This window comes from Centruroides sculpturatus, unplaced genomic scaffold (assembly GCF_000671375.1).
Source record: "Centruroides sculpturatus isolate CEXI.00-Female unplaced genomic scaffold, Cexi_2.0 scaffold245, whole genome shotgun sequence".
Classification (NCBI taxonomy): Eukaryota; Metazoa; Arthropoda; class Arachnida; order Scorpiones; family Buthidae; genus Centruroides; species Centruroides sculpturatus.
In genome coordinates this window covers 655,929-677,144 of record NW_019384465.1, presented here as the reverse complement: position 1 = coordinate 677,144, position 21,216 = coordinate 655,929, and the positions used below count along the sequence as shown (strand labels likewise).

Below are 21,216 nucleotides of genomic sequence, written 5' to 3'. Positions count from 1 at the left end.
CTTAGGCATGGAAAAATTTAGGGATCCTTAGTGGTTCCTACCCTTATAAAATTAACGCTATTTTTATTACATAAGATAAAATCTTTAAGACTGCTTTTTATTAATAAAGAAACATTATACATATTTCATTTGTTTAAAAATACAATGGATAAAGAAGCAAAAGGAGCATGCTCTACCCTCTGGAATTGAATCGAGATAAATTGCTTTTATTAAATTATTATAAGCTCACACGTCTTTGATTAGAATAATTTATTACGTCTAATGAACCGTTAAAACAGTAAAGCAAATAATGGATTTTTATATAATATGTTGAGAATTAATTTATGATTTGAAACTTTTAAATCAAAATAAACGTTAAAAAATTAAGTAACAAATATAATATTTGATTTAATACGTTTATATTCATTTGTAAAAATAAATTAACAAATTAATTGAAATCTGCACTTTGCTGCGGGATCTGTATTTATATATCGTATTATCTTCACATTATAAACATGTAGATCCACGGAATAACTGTCAAAATGACGCCTAATGTGCACTATTGCACGACACATGTTCAATGCAGGAAATACGTATGTGTATATACTACGTATATAACTTAAGCACATATGTATTTCCTGTGTTGTGCATAGTTGTTTAATAAGTGCTTCAAAATTTAATTCAGTTTCAAAATGTTCCATAAATGATCATAAAATCATGAAAGTGTTCTTAATTGAGATTGAAAAACAACAAATTTTCAAACACAAAGGATTTACCTATGTAACACTTATGTCATTCATGATGATAATGGCACATTTTCCGAACACTTCTTCTATATAATGACTACTTTAAAAACATTTCTCACTTTTCGAACTCTTAAGGAACGCATTATATGTTCTGAATACAATCCTAATGTGCAAATCCTACTCACGATTAATCCACCAACACTGCAAATCATAGCATGCTTAATCCTTAAGTGTGCTAGGATTTGAAGTGTAGTTTTGATTTGTACGAATCAATGGACTATTATTAATATCAGGTATCGTTTTTCCTTATTTATTCTTTATACAGAGCTCTTCTTAATCTTTAAACAAGCAAATGTATATTATGACATCACAATGTCAGACTGCAATTTTTAATCATGTTGTAACTTAAGAAATGTCGTGACTTCCGGTAATAATAAGATTATTATTATTTGTTTAAAAACTGCAATGTAGCACAGTAATCAACACATGGCATAACTCATTCATTTATTCAAGCTTTTGTTGAATAAATGAATGAGTTATGCCATGTGTTGATTACTGTGCTACATTGCAGTTTTTAAACAAATAATAATAATCTTATTATTACCGGAAGTCACGACATTTCTTAAGTTACAACATGATTAAAAATTGCAGTCTGACATTGTGATGTCATAATATACATTTGCTTGTTTAAAGATTAAGAAGAGCTCTGTATAAAGAATATATAAGGAAAAACGATACCTGATATTAATAATAGTCCATTGATTCGTACAAATCAAAACTACACTTCAAATCCTAGCACACTTAAGGATTAAGCATGCTATGATTTGCAGTGTTGGTGGATTAATCGTGAGTAGGATTTGCACATTAGGATTGTATTCAGAACATATAATGCGTTCCTTAAGAGTTCGAAAAGTGAGAAATGTTTTTAAAGTAGTCATTATATAGAAGAAGTGTTCGGAAAATGTGCCATTATCATCATGAATGACATAAGTGTTACATAGGTAAATCCTTTGTGCTTGAAAATTTGTTGTTTTTCAATCTCAATTAAGAACACTTTCATGATTTTATGATCATTTATGGAACATTTTGAAACTGAATTAAATTTTGAAGCACTTATTAAACAACTATGCACAACACAGGAAATACATATGTGCTTAAGTTATATACGTAGTATATACACATACGTATTTCCTGCATTGAACATGTGTCGTGCAATAGTGCACATTAGGCGTCATTTTGACAGTTATTCCGTGGATCTACATGTTTATAATGTGAAGATAATACGATATATAAATACAGATCCCGCAGCAAAGTGCAGATTTCAATTAATTTGTTAATTTATTTTTACAAATGAATATAAACGTATTAAATCAAATATTATATTTGTTACTTAATTTTTTAACGTTTATTTTGATTTAAAAGTTTCAAATCATAAATTAATTCTCAACATATTATATAAAAATCCATTATTTGCTTTACTGTTTTAACGGTTCATTAGACGTAATAAATTATTCTAATCAAAGACGTGTGAGCTTATAATAATTTAATAAAAGCAATTTATCTCGATTCAATTCCAGAGGGTAGAGCATGCTCCTTTTGCTTCTTTATCCATTGTATTTTTAAACAAATGAAATATGTATAATGTTTCTTTATTAATAAAAAGCNATTATATTAATTATATATAAATTATGTACTTAATATATAATTATATATAATTAATATATAATTATATGTACAGTACCTAATTTATATATAATTATATGTACAGTACCTAATTTATATATAATACTGTACAGACAATAGTAATCTCTCTGTAGCGTGGCGCTACGGACGGTGGGAAAGTAGTTCGGCTGCCCGATGACGTTTTACGTAATTATAGGAGTTTTTTACGGGTTTTTACGGATACCGTTGCAATTTTTTTGCAGTTTTATAGGAATCGTAATTATAGGGGGGTCTACTGTATATTCCAAATTTTCATAAATTAATTATTAATAGCACTACTGTAAATATATATTTTACTAAATTCTTACGAAAGTGTTATTAATTAGATTAAATTTTCACAACAGGAACCATAAATTTCTTTATTAGTTGCATTTTTTACGAGGCAAAATTCACGTTGAATTATTTAACGACCGTATTTTGTCCCTTACGAGCCCTACAATGAGGAACAGGAGACAAAATACTAAAAATTTTTTCCTATTTTAGGATCAGGCCCTATTTCTCAACCCTTATTTAGCCTTACTGAGATTGAAATCAAAGCTACAATCCTGTTGTGCCTCACTGGGATTGGGATCAAAACACTACAATCCTGTGATGATTAGTAATTGAATTCAAAATAATAGCAGATTCTACTAGTTTCACAGACCTGTTAGTAAGAGATGGAATTTAACATTCATAAAATAAACACTCATGAAAAAAAAAAAAAAATTCTCGATCTAGCCCAGATTAGGTTCTTTATAATGGCATACGCACTCTAATCCGGCCATTACTGCAATAAACGAATAATCTACAAGTTTATATATAGGGTGTCCACGTAAGTCCGGTCCCACTCACTAATTAAATTATTGGCCCCGTTGTCTGGTAAAATTGTTTTTACACAACTGGACAAGCAAACCAATGACATGGCCCGTTTCAAATGAAATGGGTCATGTAATTGGTATCAATAATTTAATCATTCGGTGAATGGAGCTAATTTTACACGGGATTCCCTGTATAATAATAACAGAAGTACTAAATACGCGTGTGTTTTAATTTTTAATTCTTAAAAATGACACAATATTTTTAAAATAAAGTTTTTTATTAATACATTTAATGCATTTTCTGCAATATAAAATCTATGAGATTTTGTATAACAGCTATTTACAATAAAAAAATACAACAGAGAGATATAAGATATATACATTTTGAAGTTTCTTGTGCATAAATTGAGCATACTTTCAGTATTTGTTTTATACAGATTGAACGAGATTAGTTAAAGATATATTCTCCGCAAGTGCTATATTCTTATTGTTATCTTCTTCGACTTTCTTCGTTGTACGGTCGACTGTACTTATTGTACAAGGATTGTACGAACGATTAGGTAATTGGTTTACGAGTTCAAGCTAGAAATATAAAAACAAAGAAGTAAATACAGATGAATATAAACTTTTTTTCAATATAAAATACTTTTTATTTATTTAGTCCTCCTTAGTCATATGCAGGAGCTGAACTGTACGGAATGTACGTGTATTTTTAGGTTAATTCGAATTTTTACTTGTTTATAATAAATTCGCGTTAAAATAAATTAATATAATATAAGTAAAATTAAACCTGATGAAGGATTGTAATTTTAGTGGATTGGATCGATGGAACAAGACGTGAGCAATGACTCCAGGGGCCTTAGTCTCGAGTTTTTCGTGTTACAACTCCCAACGTGTTGAAGGTGTCACGTGGTACCATCTCACACACTGACGTCAAATTGGTAGTCTCGAGTTCTAACTCACGTGCTTTCCCATCTCACCATGCGAGTTGCTACTCACGTTGAGTCGAGCATGTGAGATCGCTACACGAAAGTAAAAATGGCTGACGGATACGCAATTCTTATCGCTATCGAAGAGTTAGAAAGAGCCGAAAGACGTTGTTTGAGAAGGCAACGAATTTTTCGACCACGAGTAGATGACATTTCTTTTCGTGTCAAGTCAATACTAATAAAAAAAACTTTAATTCATAATTGATAAATGTATACAGCAAATTTTTCTAAAAATAAAAAGAAGTATCTAATTCATCGAAAAAGAGTATTAAAATGATAGTAAATTATATGTATAGATTATTAAAAGCATAGACACTACATTAAGATTATTTATTAATCAGAAGTGTTAAGTTCTGATTAATAAATAATCTTAATAGACAAAACAATTTAAGAAATAGATCAAGGAAGAAAACTATATGAAGAAAGGATTAAGTTTAAATACATTTTCCATTACATAACGGATTTTTTAGGTTCAACACACGCAATTAATTTTTCAAATAATTCTCTCCACAAAGCGAATTGTCTTTTTCTTGTAAATTCGTTGTCGAATTTTCCGCTGTTCATTTTCTTATTATTTTCTATATATGTTACTAATATTTCTTTTTGTTCTTCGCTTATTTTTTAAAATAAAACATTCGAGGTTTTCATTTTGTTTCTGCGTACTATATTGCCACAAGACAACTTTTAACTGTAGCACGTGTAAACTAATTCGCGTTGATTTGTTTACAACTTGTTACAGTTAAGTTGATTGGTCGAATCATTATAGTCGCAAACCCAGATGCATTGTAAATAATCCCATCATGCTTATCGACAAACGTAAACAAGTGAATATGACCTACTTCCGCTCGCCTTTCGAGTTCACTCGAAGGGTCTAACTCGAGACTACCGATTATGTGAGTCATAGTAACACGAGTGAGTTCGATGACGTCAGTTCGAGTACAACACGAAAAACTCGAGACTAAGGGCCCAGGGGGGGAGTTTTTATGAGAAATTGGCCTTTAGGTACGTGAATAAAACATGGAAAACTCTACGTGGTCACCAGTTAATGAGGTGAGAAATCGTGGCATCACCAAACGGGCTAGCATATGAAGTTTACTCCAGTGTTCAGTTGTGTTTACTCCAGTGTTCAATGTGTTTATTCCAGTATTAAGTGATGTTTTCCACATGGCCACTGTTGAGCCGATTTTAATGAATTGATTGATTAGTTGATCTAAATCGTATTTTCTCCCTCCGAGACACGATTTAGATACAAATGTGTTTAATTCTTGAACAGATTTATATGCGAATGTGCAGATAAAGAATTTATGTAAAGAGATGAATGAAAGAGCAAAACAGAATATTTTTTAAATAATAAGATTTATACAGTTTTATCATGTGTATATATATATAGGGGAGATCGGGGCAAGATCGGCATGTTAAGCTTTACTTAAATTTTGTGTAATAAATACTGCTGTAAACTGAAAAAAAAAGCTTTGCATATTGTCTATTGGAATGTTACCTTACTATAGAACTGGTTAAAATCAGTTTGGAAATAAAAATAATTAAAATAATTACAACTTTACAAGAAGAGAGAAATTGACGAAGTTGCCCCGGGTATAGGGGCAAGATCGGCAACTTCTCTCTTTTTGTAAAGTTGTAATTATTTTAATTATTTTTATTAAAGTTGCCCCTGGTATAGGGGCAACAGTAACGGGGCAAGATAGGCACGTATATAAAATTATGTTATTAACAATGTATAAGTTGGAATTCACTATTAAAACAAAGAAATACAAATCCAACACCCATTTAATATTATTACAACGAAATGCAAGTTCAAAGACATATATACATGAATAACAAATGCAAACATGTTTTCATTTATCATCTGTTTGATTTTTATCCTTTGCTTCTAATGTGGCTTTATGTTGTCGATCTTACCCCGCTAGTCATGATTTCGAAAAATTAAGTACAACCCTGAGAACAGAATGCCAAGCCACGATCTGGCCACGTGAATAAGTTGAAGTTACATCCTTCTAACAGGAAAAGTAACTTTCGTTATCATGGAATTATTACAAAACCTGCCAATTCAATATAAATGGAAAAAAAATATTATATGGAATTGAACGAAAATGAAAATTTGCTTGATAATTCAACTACGCTTGTTGGAGAACAATAAAAACACTACACTCAACAAGCCACCAATAAAACTCAACTGCCTAACCTATAACCAAAGTCTCCTTTTAATTTGTTTTTAAAAAAAAGCGCTTGACAAACTTGCCCCGCATGCCGAAGTTGTCCCGATCTCCCCTATATATATATTAATTAAAAACGAATCAATTAATATATTAAATAATAAACTCAATTTACCTTTGGACACGTAACAATAACATTTTTAAAATCTTTAACAAACGTGAAGAAATAAATTGCAAACAGCATAGTAATAGCCCATTCTGACAAACTGCTTACGATATGTAGTTCATAGCCCTAAAATCAGATCAAATTTTCACAATAAAATGACAAAATTAACTCAAATTACCACTATAATATATTAAATATGTATATATAATTCTTACACCCTCTCCTGGAGCCCACTTTGGCATATCTTTAATTGACTTAGTAAACATGAAATATGAAATTATTCCAAATAATCCACCTGATTTTTTAATTAAGGAGATAAAAACTTTAATTAAAGATAAAAATATCATTTATAAAATGTTAAAAGGATACAGATTGATGATACAAATATACTTAAAATTGCCAAAAATAATCTAAATCGAGCCATTTGTAGTGTATTTATATGAGGGCACGTCATATAAGAAATAATTGCTTGTAAGGTAAAATATGCCGTTCCTCCGACGTAACATGAAAAAGCTCCTATCATGTGAGGTACAAGTGCTACAGTTACCTAAAAATATATATATTATTTGTCATATTTTTAATAAAATACATTCTGGCATTCTGTAAATAATGGATCTTGTGTTAATACAGTAATTAGGAATACAGTCAAACTTCAGTTTTCGAACGACTCACCGGGTCAACTCCCTATATTAAAGAAAATGGACGTTTAAGTGACATCCAAGAATTCGTCTTTAAAGGTTTTATTATATATAATACAGTATTATATTACTTTCCATTTATAGGTATTTTTAGTAAGAAATACAGCTTAAAACAGTAAAAAAATATATACTTTATTTTGGGGATTAGGAACAGATTAATCCACTTAATATTGCTTCTTGTGAGAAAATAAAGAAAATTTTTGTCCGAGGTTTGACTGTGTCAGAAAATAACGTATTGAATCGATAGGAAGTCGGGATTAATTCGTAGCCATTTCAAATATATAGGCCTAATTGTAGAGAGAAAGGAAAAGGTAATTTACCTGAAAATTTGCGACTAATGATGCTCCTACGGAAGTGTATAATGCGAACCAAAGACTAATTTTATTAAAACGTTTCACATTTTTATAATTTGGCAAATTGGGATCATGTAGATATTTTTTATTCACAAGAAGATATCTCACATACATAGTTAAAAAAACTAAAATTAAAAAGAAAATTAGCGTTTTCAGATGTAAAAGTAAAATAACTTTAAATGTAATTTACATTGTACTTACTAAATACACTTCCTACATTCAAAAATTGTCCAAATATCATACTTTCTGGATGAGTGGTTCCTGTATCACTGATATAAGGGAAGAAAGGTCTTGCATGATCCAAAAGAACTGCTATAGTGTATCTGAAAGATATAATATTACACATCATTTTTTATATCATATAATACAAAAGATTAAGTCAATGATGACCAAAGAGTTTGTAAGATAAAAGAAGGCAAACCCCCCATAGATGCCTAAATAACTTGTTAGCTCAACTAATCAGATTGCTTGCTTGATACTCCCTCGGTACAGTTAATATAAAAACTTCGGCCGCAACCTCACCATTATATTTAACAAGAGATGGCGGCCTTCTGCCGAATTGGTTGGTATCTGTTTAGAATTATAGCTCAATAAAGAATCCAGCTGTTTGTTTTGTATTTGAAATAACTATATTCTACTAATCTGTTTTTCTGTTCGTTACATAAAATTAATTACTCATTTACAGAATTATTAAAAGATTTAAAACATAAAAAAGCACATTACTCACGTGATAATAAATGTAACAAGCAGAATAACAGCCACTAGAGCAGGCAGGAAATATAATCTTTTAATTGCCATTCTTAATTTTTACCTGTTGATAATGATTATTATTAATTAAAATGTAATAAATAAATAAAAACGATTTTAAAAAATTAAAAAGAAATAAATATATATAGGGGAGACCGGGGCAACTTCGGCATGCGGGGCAAGTTTGTCAAGCGCTTTTTTTTAAAAACAAATTAAAAGGAGACTTTGGTTATAGGTTAGGCAGTTGAGTTTTATTGGTGGCTTGTTGAGTGTAGTGTTTTTATTGTTCTCCAACAAGCGTAGTTGAATTATCAAGCAAATTTTCATTTTCGTTCAATTCCATATAATATTTTTTTTCCATTTATATTGAATTGGCAGGTTTTGTTATAATTCCATGATAACGAAAGTTACTTTTCCTGTTAGAAGGATGTAACTTCAACTTATTCACGTGGCCAGATCGTGGCTTGGCATTCTGTTCTCAGGGTTGTACTTAATGTTTCGAAATCATGACTAGCGGGGTAAGATCGGCAACATAAAGCCACATTAGAAGCAAAGGATAAAAATCAAACAGATGATAAATGAAAACATGTTTGCATTTGTTATTCATGTATATATGTCTTTGAACTTGCATTTCGTTGTAATAATATTAAATGGGTGTTGGATTTGTATTTCTTTGTTTTAATAGTGAATTCCAACTTATACATTGTTAATAACATAATTTTATATACGTGCCTATCTTGCCCCATTACTGTTGCCCCTATACCAGGGGCAACTTTAATAAAAATAATTAAAATAATTACAACTTTACAAAAAGAGAGAAGTTGCCGATCTTGCCCCTATACCCGGGGCAACTTCGTCAATTTCTCTCTTCTTGTAAAGTTGTAATTATTTTAATTATTTTTATTTCCAAACTGATTTTAACCAGTTCTATAGTAAGGTAACATTCCAATAGACAATATGCAAAGCTTTTTTTTTAGTTTACAGCAGTATTTATTACACAAAATTTAAGTAAAGCTTAACATGCCGATCTTGCCCCGGTCTCCCCTATACAACTCATCATTTTATATTATAACATTTCAAATAAAATTTTACAAAAAAAAAAACTATAAAGAATTTTATTATTACTAAATTAGACATTTAAAAATACAAGTCGACCCCCCTATAACACTGTTGATTTTTCCGTTTTATATGAATTCCATGTTGTACGAATCACTTAGACTTTACAAATACGTGTGCCAGGCTGTGAACGGTTCACGTATTTGTAAAATCTAAGTGACTCGTACAACATGGAATTCATATAAAACGGAATAATCAACAGTGTTATAGGGGGTCGACTGTACTGTTTATATTTACAATATAAGTAAGGAGAGAGTAAATATTATTTTCTAAATTAGAATATATTGGACTTTATACGGGGTGTTCGACAAAAAACGCATTATAGGAGCACCCGACAAAAAAGAATGCCATCCAGCATAGCACGAAATACACGTTTTCTGTCATTTCTCGGTATGTGGAAAAAATCTGGCTGATATATATACAATTTATATAAGTAATCTAAATCTATATATGAAGTCCAATTGATGCTTCAATTTTTTATTTACACGAATCATAAAATAATATGTGATTGCACCCAAAATAGTCTACTCTGAGTTACAAGCATGGCATGCAGTTGTATGGGTATTGATAATTTCGTATCAATGGTACAGATCATTTTTTCTGCGTTGTGTTTGCTTGTCTGTTCTATCGACAATTCGATTTTTGGGAAGAAAATTCCTGTATTCGAACAAGCGTGAGAAATGCGATTTTCGGGTGCGTCTGAAAATGTGAAGTGAATCAACGACATTGTAAATACAATTGTCCAATACACAGGAGTGTCTCGTTCTATCGTCGTCCAATGTAAAAGCACGAAAGACAACAATAAACGAATTAACAAAAAGTCTAGCAACGAGTTGTATAACTTTTCCGGCAAGAGTTAAAAATTGCGTGCGGCTTCGTCTATTACGATATTTTATTTAAAAAGTGTTTATATTATTAATTATTATAAAATAACAAAATGCTTAGATTAGTTTCATTTTAAAAAACAATTGTAAATGCTAATAACGAGTAAATTCTTCATTCCGACCCTACTCCAGATATGACACATTACCCTTCATTATATTTCCACTCCCTCGACCTTTAACTACCAAAATTTAATAGAATCAGTCCACTTAATGCACGAACCTCTCTGAATAATTGCATAAATTTTCGACAAAAGGAACAGGAATTATTAAGCTTCAAAATGAATGAACAAAATCGCTCCCCTCACACAAATACACACAAATACAACACACAAACATGCAAACATACGAAAAAAAATCTTTTGCAATTCACGACGTTCCAAATTTCCCTAAGTCCAAAAATGTGAAAATTTTGGAAGAGGGTCTCATAAAATCGTAAAAAGTTATGTGTCTTGAAGTTTGCTACATTTTATAACGCCAAAACTCGTGGTTGTAATTAATATGTTATATAAGAATATTTAGATGCTAATTTAAAATTATCGTGAAATTATTTTAAAAATATAAAAAATAATCTTTAAAAATATCCAACGAATACTCTTAATAATTATATTAAAAACAATTTCAAAAATAGATATAAAATAAATATTAATATAATGATAATAATGTGGCGCCATCTTTTGATAAATAATAAAATTAAATAAGGATAACAATTTTTTTTTATTTGTTGGTCTTTCTTCAATTTCAACTAATTAAATATAAACACCTACAGAGATTTGAACCGATTAACGTTATACTAATGTTGTGAATGAATTATATTTCTCTCTAAAGTTATTTTTTTTAAATTCCTTTATATTTTTAACTACATCAGATCTGGAGATTAGTTTGGTCAATCCTCCTTTGAAGATCTTCACCTAATATTATCATAATTATTTCATTATTAGTATTAGAGAGTCTATTAAGAGTGTCTCTTTCCCTTGAGATATAAAAAAAAATCTAGTATTATTCTTTAAATTGAATCTCGATTCATCTATAAAGAGAAGGTCGCTGATCTGTTGATCTAAACCCGGAATGCAGGTAATGTATGAAACGAGCACTTCTGTAAGAAGAACTGAGGGATATAAGACTTGAGATTTTACAGTCATTCTGATAGAACCTTTGATATGTGGTTTATATTGAATTCTCTGAAGCCATCCTAATGGCTTCAGAGCCTTCAAGCTTTTGTGGCCTTTGCACTCTGAAATTTCTCGTTGTGAAGGCAAGATATCAATAGTCACGACATTCGTTACGCTATCTTGTTCAAGACATCTGAAATATATTAATCTGTAAAATTAAATTAAATGGGTAGTAGAAGAATTAATATTTCAGTATCTGCGCGCTAAGTAATAGTTTTTCCTTATTTTAAGTTCAATAAAATCGCAATTGTTATCCTAAATATTTGTATTTTGTCTGTCGAGATTGTACACAGAAGTAATGTTTTCTAACTCAGAAAGATATTATACAGGGTGAGACATTTAATCTGAAAAAATGAAATATCTTCAAGTTTTCAAAAACTTAACAAATGTTCAAAATGATGGCCTTCAACCCAGCGTTGTAGTCGTGGTACTTTTTTTTAAGCCGGACAAAGCCTGTGTACTATATTTCACATTTTCAGATTAAATGCTTCATCCTGTATATTCCTAAAGATACAACTTCTTTCGTATGACGTTCTTTCTTCATATTTGAATGAAATCATTAGTTATTTCCATTTCGGAATTTAAAATTAGGTTAGTTACACATGAAAACTAGAGTCTCTGTAAGTAGAGTAATGACTTGCCCCATATTGATACCGAAATGAACGAGTGGTTAGAGTGGTACCATCACTCTGGGAAACCCAGGATAGAATCTGGATTTGATCTCGGCTCCCCAGAACCCCCAGACCGCTTTCGAAAAGTTCCTGGGGTTTTCGGGGGGGGTTGGCTCATCTCGGATATATTGGCACATATTTTATGTGTGACTTGTGAGATTCAACCTAGGATGAACCAAACGCCATACAGCCTATATTTAGTACATATATTCATGTTATAGCCATTTTCTTCTTAATTTTTAAAAAAAATGTTTAGTGAAACGAATGGCTACAATACAGGGTGCCCAAAAGCAGTAAACTCGTGTAATTTGTTGATTACAAAGCACTTTCTTACGTTCGTTACAATAGAAATTATAATATTTATTAGAAGCATATATATTGAAGATTATTTGTGAAATATACCATCTTTCACGTCTCGATAGTGAAGAATTCGAGACACCACCATTTTCATAACTTTCTCTAAAGTTTCTTATGGCATATCACAAATTGTAGTGCGAATGTTGTCTTCGAGAGCAGCAATTGCTCTTGATTTATACACGTACATCCTTTCTTTGAGGAAGCGCCAAAAGTAATATATCACCAGATCTAACGATCTTGAAAGCCACATGATGTTTCCATTCCGCGACATCGCACGATTTGGAAACATTTCTTGAAGCAATGACATTGTCTGCATTGCTTCAAGACTTATGTTTAATCTCCAAACTCACATCACCAACGTGCAACACAAAACAATGACATAATTAGATAACACTCGTTTTTATCCTTACTTCAAATGGGTTTACTACTTTGGGACATCTTGTATAACTTTAACGTGTATTATGCAAGTTGCATGTATACACAAACAGTCGAAATGAATAAATGCCCATGTTTTGTTGGTCCTTGTATTCGCAGTTTCCCTGTTAAGGTGGCCATTTTTTTTTTACTAAATGAACATCACTTGCTATAACGGGCTTGCTATAAAAAGGCCCTCTTGAATACTATGCGTATCGTCAAATGACAGAACGGACACAAAGTCTCACGCTCGAGATTGCATTCTGTGCTAATTATTTGTTTGGTACTTCATTACGCTATACAGGGTGAGTCGCGTAACCCGAAACAGTAAAATATCTCGAAAATAAAAGTGTTTCAGAGAAAAATATTTAAAAATAACATTTGTTTTTTGGAAGAGGAAAAAGAAAAAGAGTACGTATTTTGTTCGACGATAGACGACCTTTCCTGTAAATTCAGGTCTCCAGCAATAATGGTAATTCATCAATGAGAGAATTGTGGTATTTCTCACCATTCGGACCACGTGGTTTCAGCATAATGCTGTCCAGCACATTATTCGCGTGCTGTTCGACAACCATTACATCAATGTTACAATGAATAGGACCTGGCGATCCAGTATCTTGGTCTGCTATATCATCCAATTTAACACTACTTGAATTTTTTTATGGGAACATCTTAAAGGGAAGGTAAACAGTACCTATCATCACACAAAATATCCAGAAATAAATACGAAATGCTTGCAAAACACAATTCCTCAAGAAACACTTTTAACTTGACATCAATCATTTCTTGAACGTATCGTAAAATGTAAAGTTGAAGGCCATCTTTTTGAACAATTGTTAGATTCATTTCTTCATTACAAATGATTTATTACGTTTTGGCAATAAAAAATTGCTTTTCACTTTGAAAGCAAAAAACTGTCTTTTGTTTTGTCTGTTAACATTTTTCCTTCACTAAGGAATAAATAACCAAGAAAACAATGCGTAAGAACACGTGTAATTTATGATGAAATACAAGGAAAACTATTAATATAATTTTTCTAACGTATAACAAACGTTTGAAACGTTTAATTTCGTACAGAAATGATATGTAATTGTATCATTTAAAAAAATGATTCGATCTGTAATATGAAAAAATGTCATCTACAAGCCAGTCTCGTAGCCAGAAATAAATTACTGTGGAGGGCTAAATTTATAAATGAGTGGCAAACTGAGAAATTTGACTGGTAATTTTCTTTTCCAGTCTGCACTAAGCAATGTTAGCTACAATTCACGTGTAGAAAAGTAACAATAGAGTTTACGTGACGAAAACAAAAGCATAGTCTGATATCGCAATAAGACTGTGATTCAGATTCTATTCGCGTCCAAAAAATCTTGATTTTAAAAATATAATAGAAAGTAAGTATGGAAGCCCGCAGAATATAAAAAAGGGATCACAAGCAATAAAAAGAGCATCGTATATTACGCAAGAAGCTACGAACTCGTCGGATCAGTGCTTCCACAAGGTAGCTGGTTGCAATCGGGCTAACTTGGCCTTGAAACTAAGTAATGTTGCTTGTTTTCAAGGCCAACTTTTGGTCGACGTACGACAAAGTTGCCATGGGACAATTGACAAATGTCATTCATTAGTTTCTTTTGTATTTGCAGAAGAGCCTAGAAGTCGGGAATTTTCTGCTGTTTTTTTGTCAATGGAATTTTGGTCCCCTGAAGATTAGGAAAAGGGTAACACATGAAAAGAAGCACGTGACCTAAATGCCCCAATATGCGGTTGCTCCTGCATGGAAGATACACCCCAAGATATATAGAAGATACACTCCACTATCACTAAACCTGATATATAAAGAAGATAGACTTAATTTATATTATATAAATTCATTACATAATTAATTAAGAAGTAATTTGTGAATAAATTATAAAATATTTACGTTTTTAATTACAGTATAATTATCCGTTTTGTTACAGAATTGAGTGTAAAATTATATCCAAAACACAAAATGTATGAAACCTCAAGGAAAGTTGTTGCAGTAATGAAATAAAATCCTTCTTTCATTGGCCGAGTGGATAAAACCACTGAACACTGATAGTTGGTAGCGGATTCACGCCTGGCCAACAGGTTGCCACGTGGAGTTTACCGGGTTTTCTTCACGTGTCTGACACTCAAATAGGACTCGTTACTTATAAAAGTCTCCCGGAAACACGTCCCCTTGGCATGGGATCTGCCGAGGGGATACCTCCTGGGAGGACTTTCTATGGAAACTGGCTCTTGTTTAGGTATTATAAACGTAAAGAAAACCAGGAAGACTCCAAGTGGCCAGCCCGTTGGCCAGGAGCAAATCAGTGTTTAGTCCTGAGGTTTTATCCACTCGGCCACTGATGCTCTAATATTTGTTTACAAAAAAAAACAAAAATTAGATAATTTGAACAATATATATTGTATTGACTCATTTCAAGATGGAGCAATGACACAAGATTACATCATTTTGCATTATTCCGTAGGATAATTGTAAATAAATAAACTTTAATAACACTTTCAGAGTTTATTAATCTTGAAATATGATTGTATTTAGTGGAAATAATGGTATAATGCTATTTCCATCTTATACAAGGCACTGGATGCATCATTGGACTTGACTATATTTAGATTATTGAAAAATGGAATGAATATAATTAGCATACCTTAACGGGTAGGAAAGTATGTACAGTACTACAAGTATTATTGCAACATTTTTTAATGATAATTACAGGGAAATAGCATTTATTCCAAAAATAGAGAATGAATTACATGCTGCAGGGATATAATTGTAAAATTCTGTAGGATTTAAAAAACCATTATTATTTTAAATGGTTGTTTGTCAAAACTTTATAAAATTACAGTAAAATTAGAATAAAGTTTTAAGTTTACTTTTTCTATATAAAATTCTTACATTATTTTAAAAAATTATAAAAATCTAGCTATTTTTATGTTAACTCTTCTCCCATGTGGGCACCAAGAGGGCCTCTTTAGCAAGTCCATTAACGGTTCAACCAGGCCCAAAATGAGGTGGCAGTTGATTTTTCTGTTTAACACGTTTTTTAAAATATTTTATTACAAAAAGTGCCTTAGTTTTTGATAATTTTATCAAAATGTATGACATTTTGCCAGTTTATCTTAAGGAAAATCTAAAATATCTGAAATGCTTTGAGTTGGTCATAGTTATTCTTTCATTTTTAACATTAGAAAATATATATTTTCAATGACTAAAGCTACTCAATTAAGGAATGAAGTATTGAATTTTAAGAAAAATTTTAATTATTTATAATTTTTAAACGAAAGACCGTGGTTCGTACATATATTTTAAATTGAAGTAGACCCTCGTAACTAAGTTAATCCAGTGGTTATTCATAAACAAAATATTCATTTAAATAATAAGTATTCACTTAGATATATATAAAACTGTAAAGTCCCTACCCTGAACATCCAGCACACTCCTTAATTTATTATATAACCTTAATTTTTAAGATAAAATGGTAAGGTGGAGGACCTATTCTGATTAATATCTGCAGTTTTCTCGCGTTGCTACTCTCATCAATAGGAAAATATCTTTAAATACAAATAACTTATGTTCCTTACCGAGTTCCATTTAATCTCTGTTACTTATTTCATGAGTTATCAGCAATATTTGCAAGCCATAAAGAACAGAAAACCTTCTAGATCACAACTATACCATTGAATGTACTCGTTGCACCTTTCGTTTCGTAAACTAGTGGAAGCTTCTTAAATTAATAAAGTTATTTCTTAATATGGTACTATGGTACGTTACTTTGCCCATTACTCTTAAGGTCGATCTTCTCGAGTGGACGAAACTATTGAGCACTGATAATTGGTCGGGGATTCGGTACTGTCCTAGGGACTGGCACGTGAAGTTTTCCAGGTTTTCTTCAAGTGTCTAACACTTAATTAGAGGTTAGGTTTCCATAAAAGTCTATTGGGTTACTTTCTCGTTCATAAAATGATGGATGAGAAAATAACCTAAATCTTTCCAGGCCGAATGAATAAAATCACTGAACACTGGTCGCTGGTTCGAGCCTCGCCAATGGACTGGAGTTTGCCGGGTTTTCTTCACGCATCTAATATCTAAATAAAGGCAAGTTTCCCATAGAAAGTTCTCATAAGATGCAGTCTCTCTTGACAAATCGTCCATGGGTTGCCTTTCCTTATCCCAGCAATTCCATCTTATTGAGATTCACTAGCGTAACCAGGGAAGAATTAGGGTCTTCCCTCAATTTTCTAAAGGAATAAATGAAGAAAAACATCAAATAAGTACAGAGAAAAGATAATCATGCTTACAAAACATCCGTGTTTACTCTTTCTTCACAGAGTTAGTGGCTACACCAACAATAGTATAGGGATAAATGTAGATTTATACGTTCTAATTCGTGCTCCCTAATATCCATTACAGTTACGTTTCTTATTATAATTGGGCTGATTAATATAACTATGCAAAGAATCAAGAGCATAATATATAAATTAACAACGGGCTCTTCCTTCTGTATACTGCTAATATTTAGGAAATTAATATATTTCTATTTTTAACTCTTCTCCCTGATGGCACCAAGAGGGTCCTTTCTTTTAGCAAATTCCATTCGACTAGGCCCACAATGGGGATGGTGAGGGACTGGGCAGGTTTCACTACATTTTTTATTATTTTTTATATTTTTCAATATATTTATTTTGTTTGTACAAAATAAAAAAATAATTTTTAACGATACAATAGTCTTTGTTAGGCTTAATATCAACGAAAATTCAACGCAAAGCAACACGCAACAGAGAAAAATTTCGACATCGGATACGTTAAACTATTTTTTCGTATGTAAATCAGTTATCCGGACAACCCCAGTCCCCAATTGATTCGGAAAATCGACGCTCTACTGTATTAATATAATTAATATGCTTTTTTCATAACATACAAAGAGAAGNAGGAACCGTTATGAATCCCTAAATTTTCTCTGAGCCTAGGGAAAAATCCCCACTTTTCCCTCTCAACAGCCTTATATGTATGTACCAAATCTATCACATCTTTATACAGTATAATATACAGTAAAACCTGTTAAACCAGAATCGCAAGATACCGAGTATTTTTTCCCGGTTTAGCAGGTTTCCTTCTTGAGCAGGTTTTTGTAAAACAGAAAAAATTCGCTGCGTTTCGAAGAATTTTTTCCTTTTAGACAGGTTTTCGTTTTATTCGGGTTCCGTTTTGGACAAGTTTTACTGTAAACAAATAAAAGTGATGTAAATTACTTTATAAAACAGTTTTTAAGTTATTTTTAACCTTATGTAATACTTATTTTATACGTTTTATTAATGTTTTACAGTTAAACCTGCCCAAAACGAAACCCGAGTCAAACGGAAACCTGCCTAAACGGGATAAATCTTCGAAACAGAGCGATTTTCTGTTTAAAATAAAAAAAAATCCCTGTGCAAAGCCCAGAAACCTGCTAAACCGGAAAAAAATATTCGCTGCGGGGTGATTCCGGTTTACACAGGTTTTACTGTAATTATTTTTACCTTAAAAAACACAATAATTTATGTGTTTTTTTTGTCTGTTTGTTGAGTAAGGAGAGTTTCTCCATATCTTGCGAAATGACCTCTTCTCAACATTTAGTTTATATTTCGAAATATCAAAAAAGAAAAATAAATCTTACTTTTAAAATCTAAAAAAAAAAAAATAAATTTATTTCGTAATTTTATAAAATACTCAATAAAATTTAAATTTATTTATTCTAAAACAGGTGTAGAGCTCAAACTAAAAGTCAATTACAGTAAAACCTGTCAAAAACGGAACCTGAATAAAACAGAAAACCTGCCTAAACGGAAAAAATTCTTAAAAACGGAGCGATTTTTCTATGTTTTAAGGCGAAATTCTGCCTTACGATTCCTTCTTAAACAAGTTATACATGTATAAACACATTTCATTCGGCTATGGAAAAATATATGAGCATCACGTTATTTTATACTGAATATCTCAGCATATTCGATGTAAAAATATCATTTATCTATGCTATTTTACATTGATATCAGGGCATATTTGAGCACTACCTTATCCCCATTTTTAACCTTTAACCTCTAGAACTAAGAATGGACATCTTCAAGATAATATAAAGCTGTAAATTGAATAAAATTCTCAAGTATTAACATAGAACCATTAAGATAGATACAGGATGGCTTCAATCCCGTATTGCATCGATCTTAATGGATCCTAGCCAAATGTATCCTAATCACGTGATTGATGTATACCAATCAACGGTGTTATTCATGCAACTAATGTCACTTCTCGGGAGACTTTGAAACGTCGAAGAATGTAAAAAAGTTGGGGTTTTTTCAGTGTGTGGAATGATCACGATTTTTTTCACTCACTTTGAAGCTTAATAACTCCTGTGCCTTTTGTCGAAAATTTCTAAAATTTTTCAGGGAGGCTTGCGTGTTAGGGCTATCCATTTTATTAAATTTTGGCGATTAAAGATCAACGGGATGGGGAGATAAAGGGGGTCATGTTTCATATCTCGAGTGGGATCGAACTTAATGAAGATTTTACTCGCTACAATTTTATATAAAACTCTTATCTACCCTAAAAAATAAGATTTATAATAAAATCATTTTGTAATAAAATCTCGCAACAGATGGCGCCACGTGTAATTTAACGTGTTTTGCCGGAAAAGTTAAGCAACTCGTACTGGATTTTTTTTACCTTTTTACATTCTAATTTATAGAAAGACTAAATGCGAAAATAAAATTATTTCTCAATATTTTCTTATTTATAAACTATTAAGTAAAAGTTATGACAGATACAAACCTGTGTGTACTATTTTAACAAGACAAAGAATAAAATCGAGGAAAGAGATCAAGGAAAAGTTATTAAAGGAAAGTAAAATAAATAGAAATAAAACATATATAAATCGAAAATTAATCTTAAATATAAATTCATACGTAATTAACACTCAAGTAAAAAGACGTTATAAAAAAAGTAAATCATACATAATTAACTGCGAAACACAGCTTTATAGGCCCCGTTTCTTAATTAATATACGCATGATTAAAATTATAATTAATTTATAAAGATTTATTAAGCCATTATAATTAATGGAGCGTGTCGCGAAAGTTTTAGCAATTCTTACCTGAATTTATAAAACTTAATGGTACTTATGGGTCAATGCTGATTAATAAGAGTAATGGTAAGTGTCTGGTTCGATAAAAGTAAAAGTAAAACAAGGAAAAATAACGACAGAATCGGAAAATAGAACATTTTTTACATAATTTTGAAGCCATTTTTAAAGCGGAGTGGAGTAAAGTGACGGGTTAAGGCAATGCAACAGACAGGGATGAGGTGCCTCCCGGGTGGACAGGCCCCCTATTTAGGTAGCTAGAACACGTGTAAAGATCCAGTAAACTACACGTGGTCGTCCTGTTAGTGAGGTGCGAACCCTCGACCAATCCATCCGGACAATGATGGCCAAAGCCACTTTTTTTACTCCTTAAAATTACATTAATTACTTAAAATTTAATTAAATTTAGGAGTAAAAAGTAGTAAAATTTCGATTTCTCTTACAGATTTGAATGCAGTTTAACAGTTTATAAGTAGAATATTATTTTTAACGGGTCAAGGAACTAATTAGAATCACGTTCTCAAAGCTGCTTAAGATTATTGTACATGATTAATATTTTTTTAAATATATATGAAAGGAAAATAAAGCGTAAATTAATTAAAATATCTGTTTAAATGATAGAAAATTAATAATATTTAATTAGTTACGTAGACTTTGATGAAAAAAAGTGAGTGTCATGTGGTCAGAGTGTCATGTGACTAAGAAAAAAAGCATGCGCTTTGTAAGATACTTCAGGCTAACGAAAGGAATGAGGAAAGTTTCTAACTTAAAGAAAGGCAAAAAATGAGTGAGGAAACGTTTAAAATATTTAATTATCTTCATGAATATTTTTAAAAAATTATACTTAAAGACATGAGCAGTTTACAACACGCGAAGCTTAATCACGTGATAGTGATTCCATTATATATTCGACTTTTGATGATAACGTATAATAGATATTATTATATACATATTAACAATACAATTTCTCTTAAATTCTTCTATAAATAAGCTTAAGATGATATATTAAATATACTTTTAAGCGTATAATTCGATGGATCTACCAGCGATCGTATAATATCCAATGCTGTTTGTGGGCGTGATGTTAGACAATAAAACAAA

General features: G+C 31.2%; 1 protein-coding gene across 1 annotated transcript in view; it reads right to left on the bottom strand.

Moving 5' to 3' along the window:
* Positions 1-3,229: 3,229 nt before the first annotated feature.
* Positions 3,230-21,216, bottom strand: part of LOC111621022 (DNA damage-regulated autophagy modulator protein 1-like) — a 29,658-nt gene continuing 11,671 nt past the window's right edge. Inside the window, exons 3-9 of the mRNA XM_023363065.1 lie at positions 8,349-8,432; positions 7,823-7,944; positions 7,589-7,746; positions 6,940-7,117; positions 6,786-6,865; positions 6,580-6,696; positions 3,230-3,826 (exon numbers count right to left, since the gene is read on the bottom strand). Of these exons, the coding sequence (XP_023218833.1) occupies positions 3,674-3,826; positions 6,580-6,696; positions 6,786-6,865; positions 6,940-7,117; positions 7,589-7,746; positions 7,823-7,944; positions 8,349-8,419 (879 nt within the window). The 5' untranslated portion in view covers positions 8,420-8,432 and the 3' untranslated portion in view covers positions 3,230-3,673. The remainder of the gene's footprint in view (positions 3,827-6,579; positions 6,697-6,785; positions 6,866-6,939; positions 7,118-7,588; positions 7,747-7,822; positions 7,945-8,348; positions 8,433-21,216) is intronic.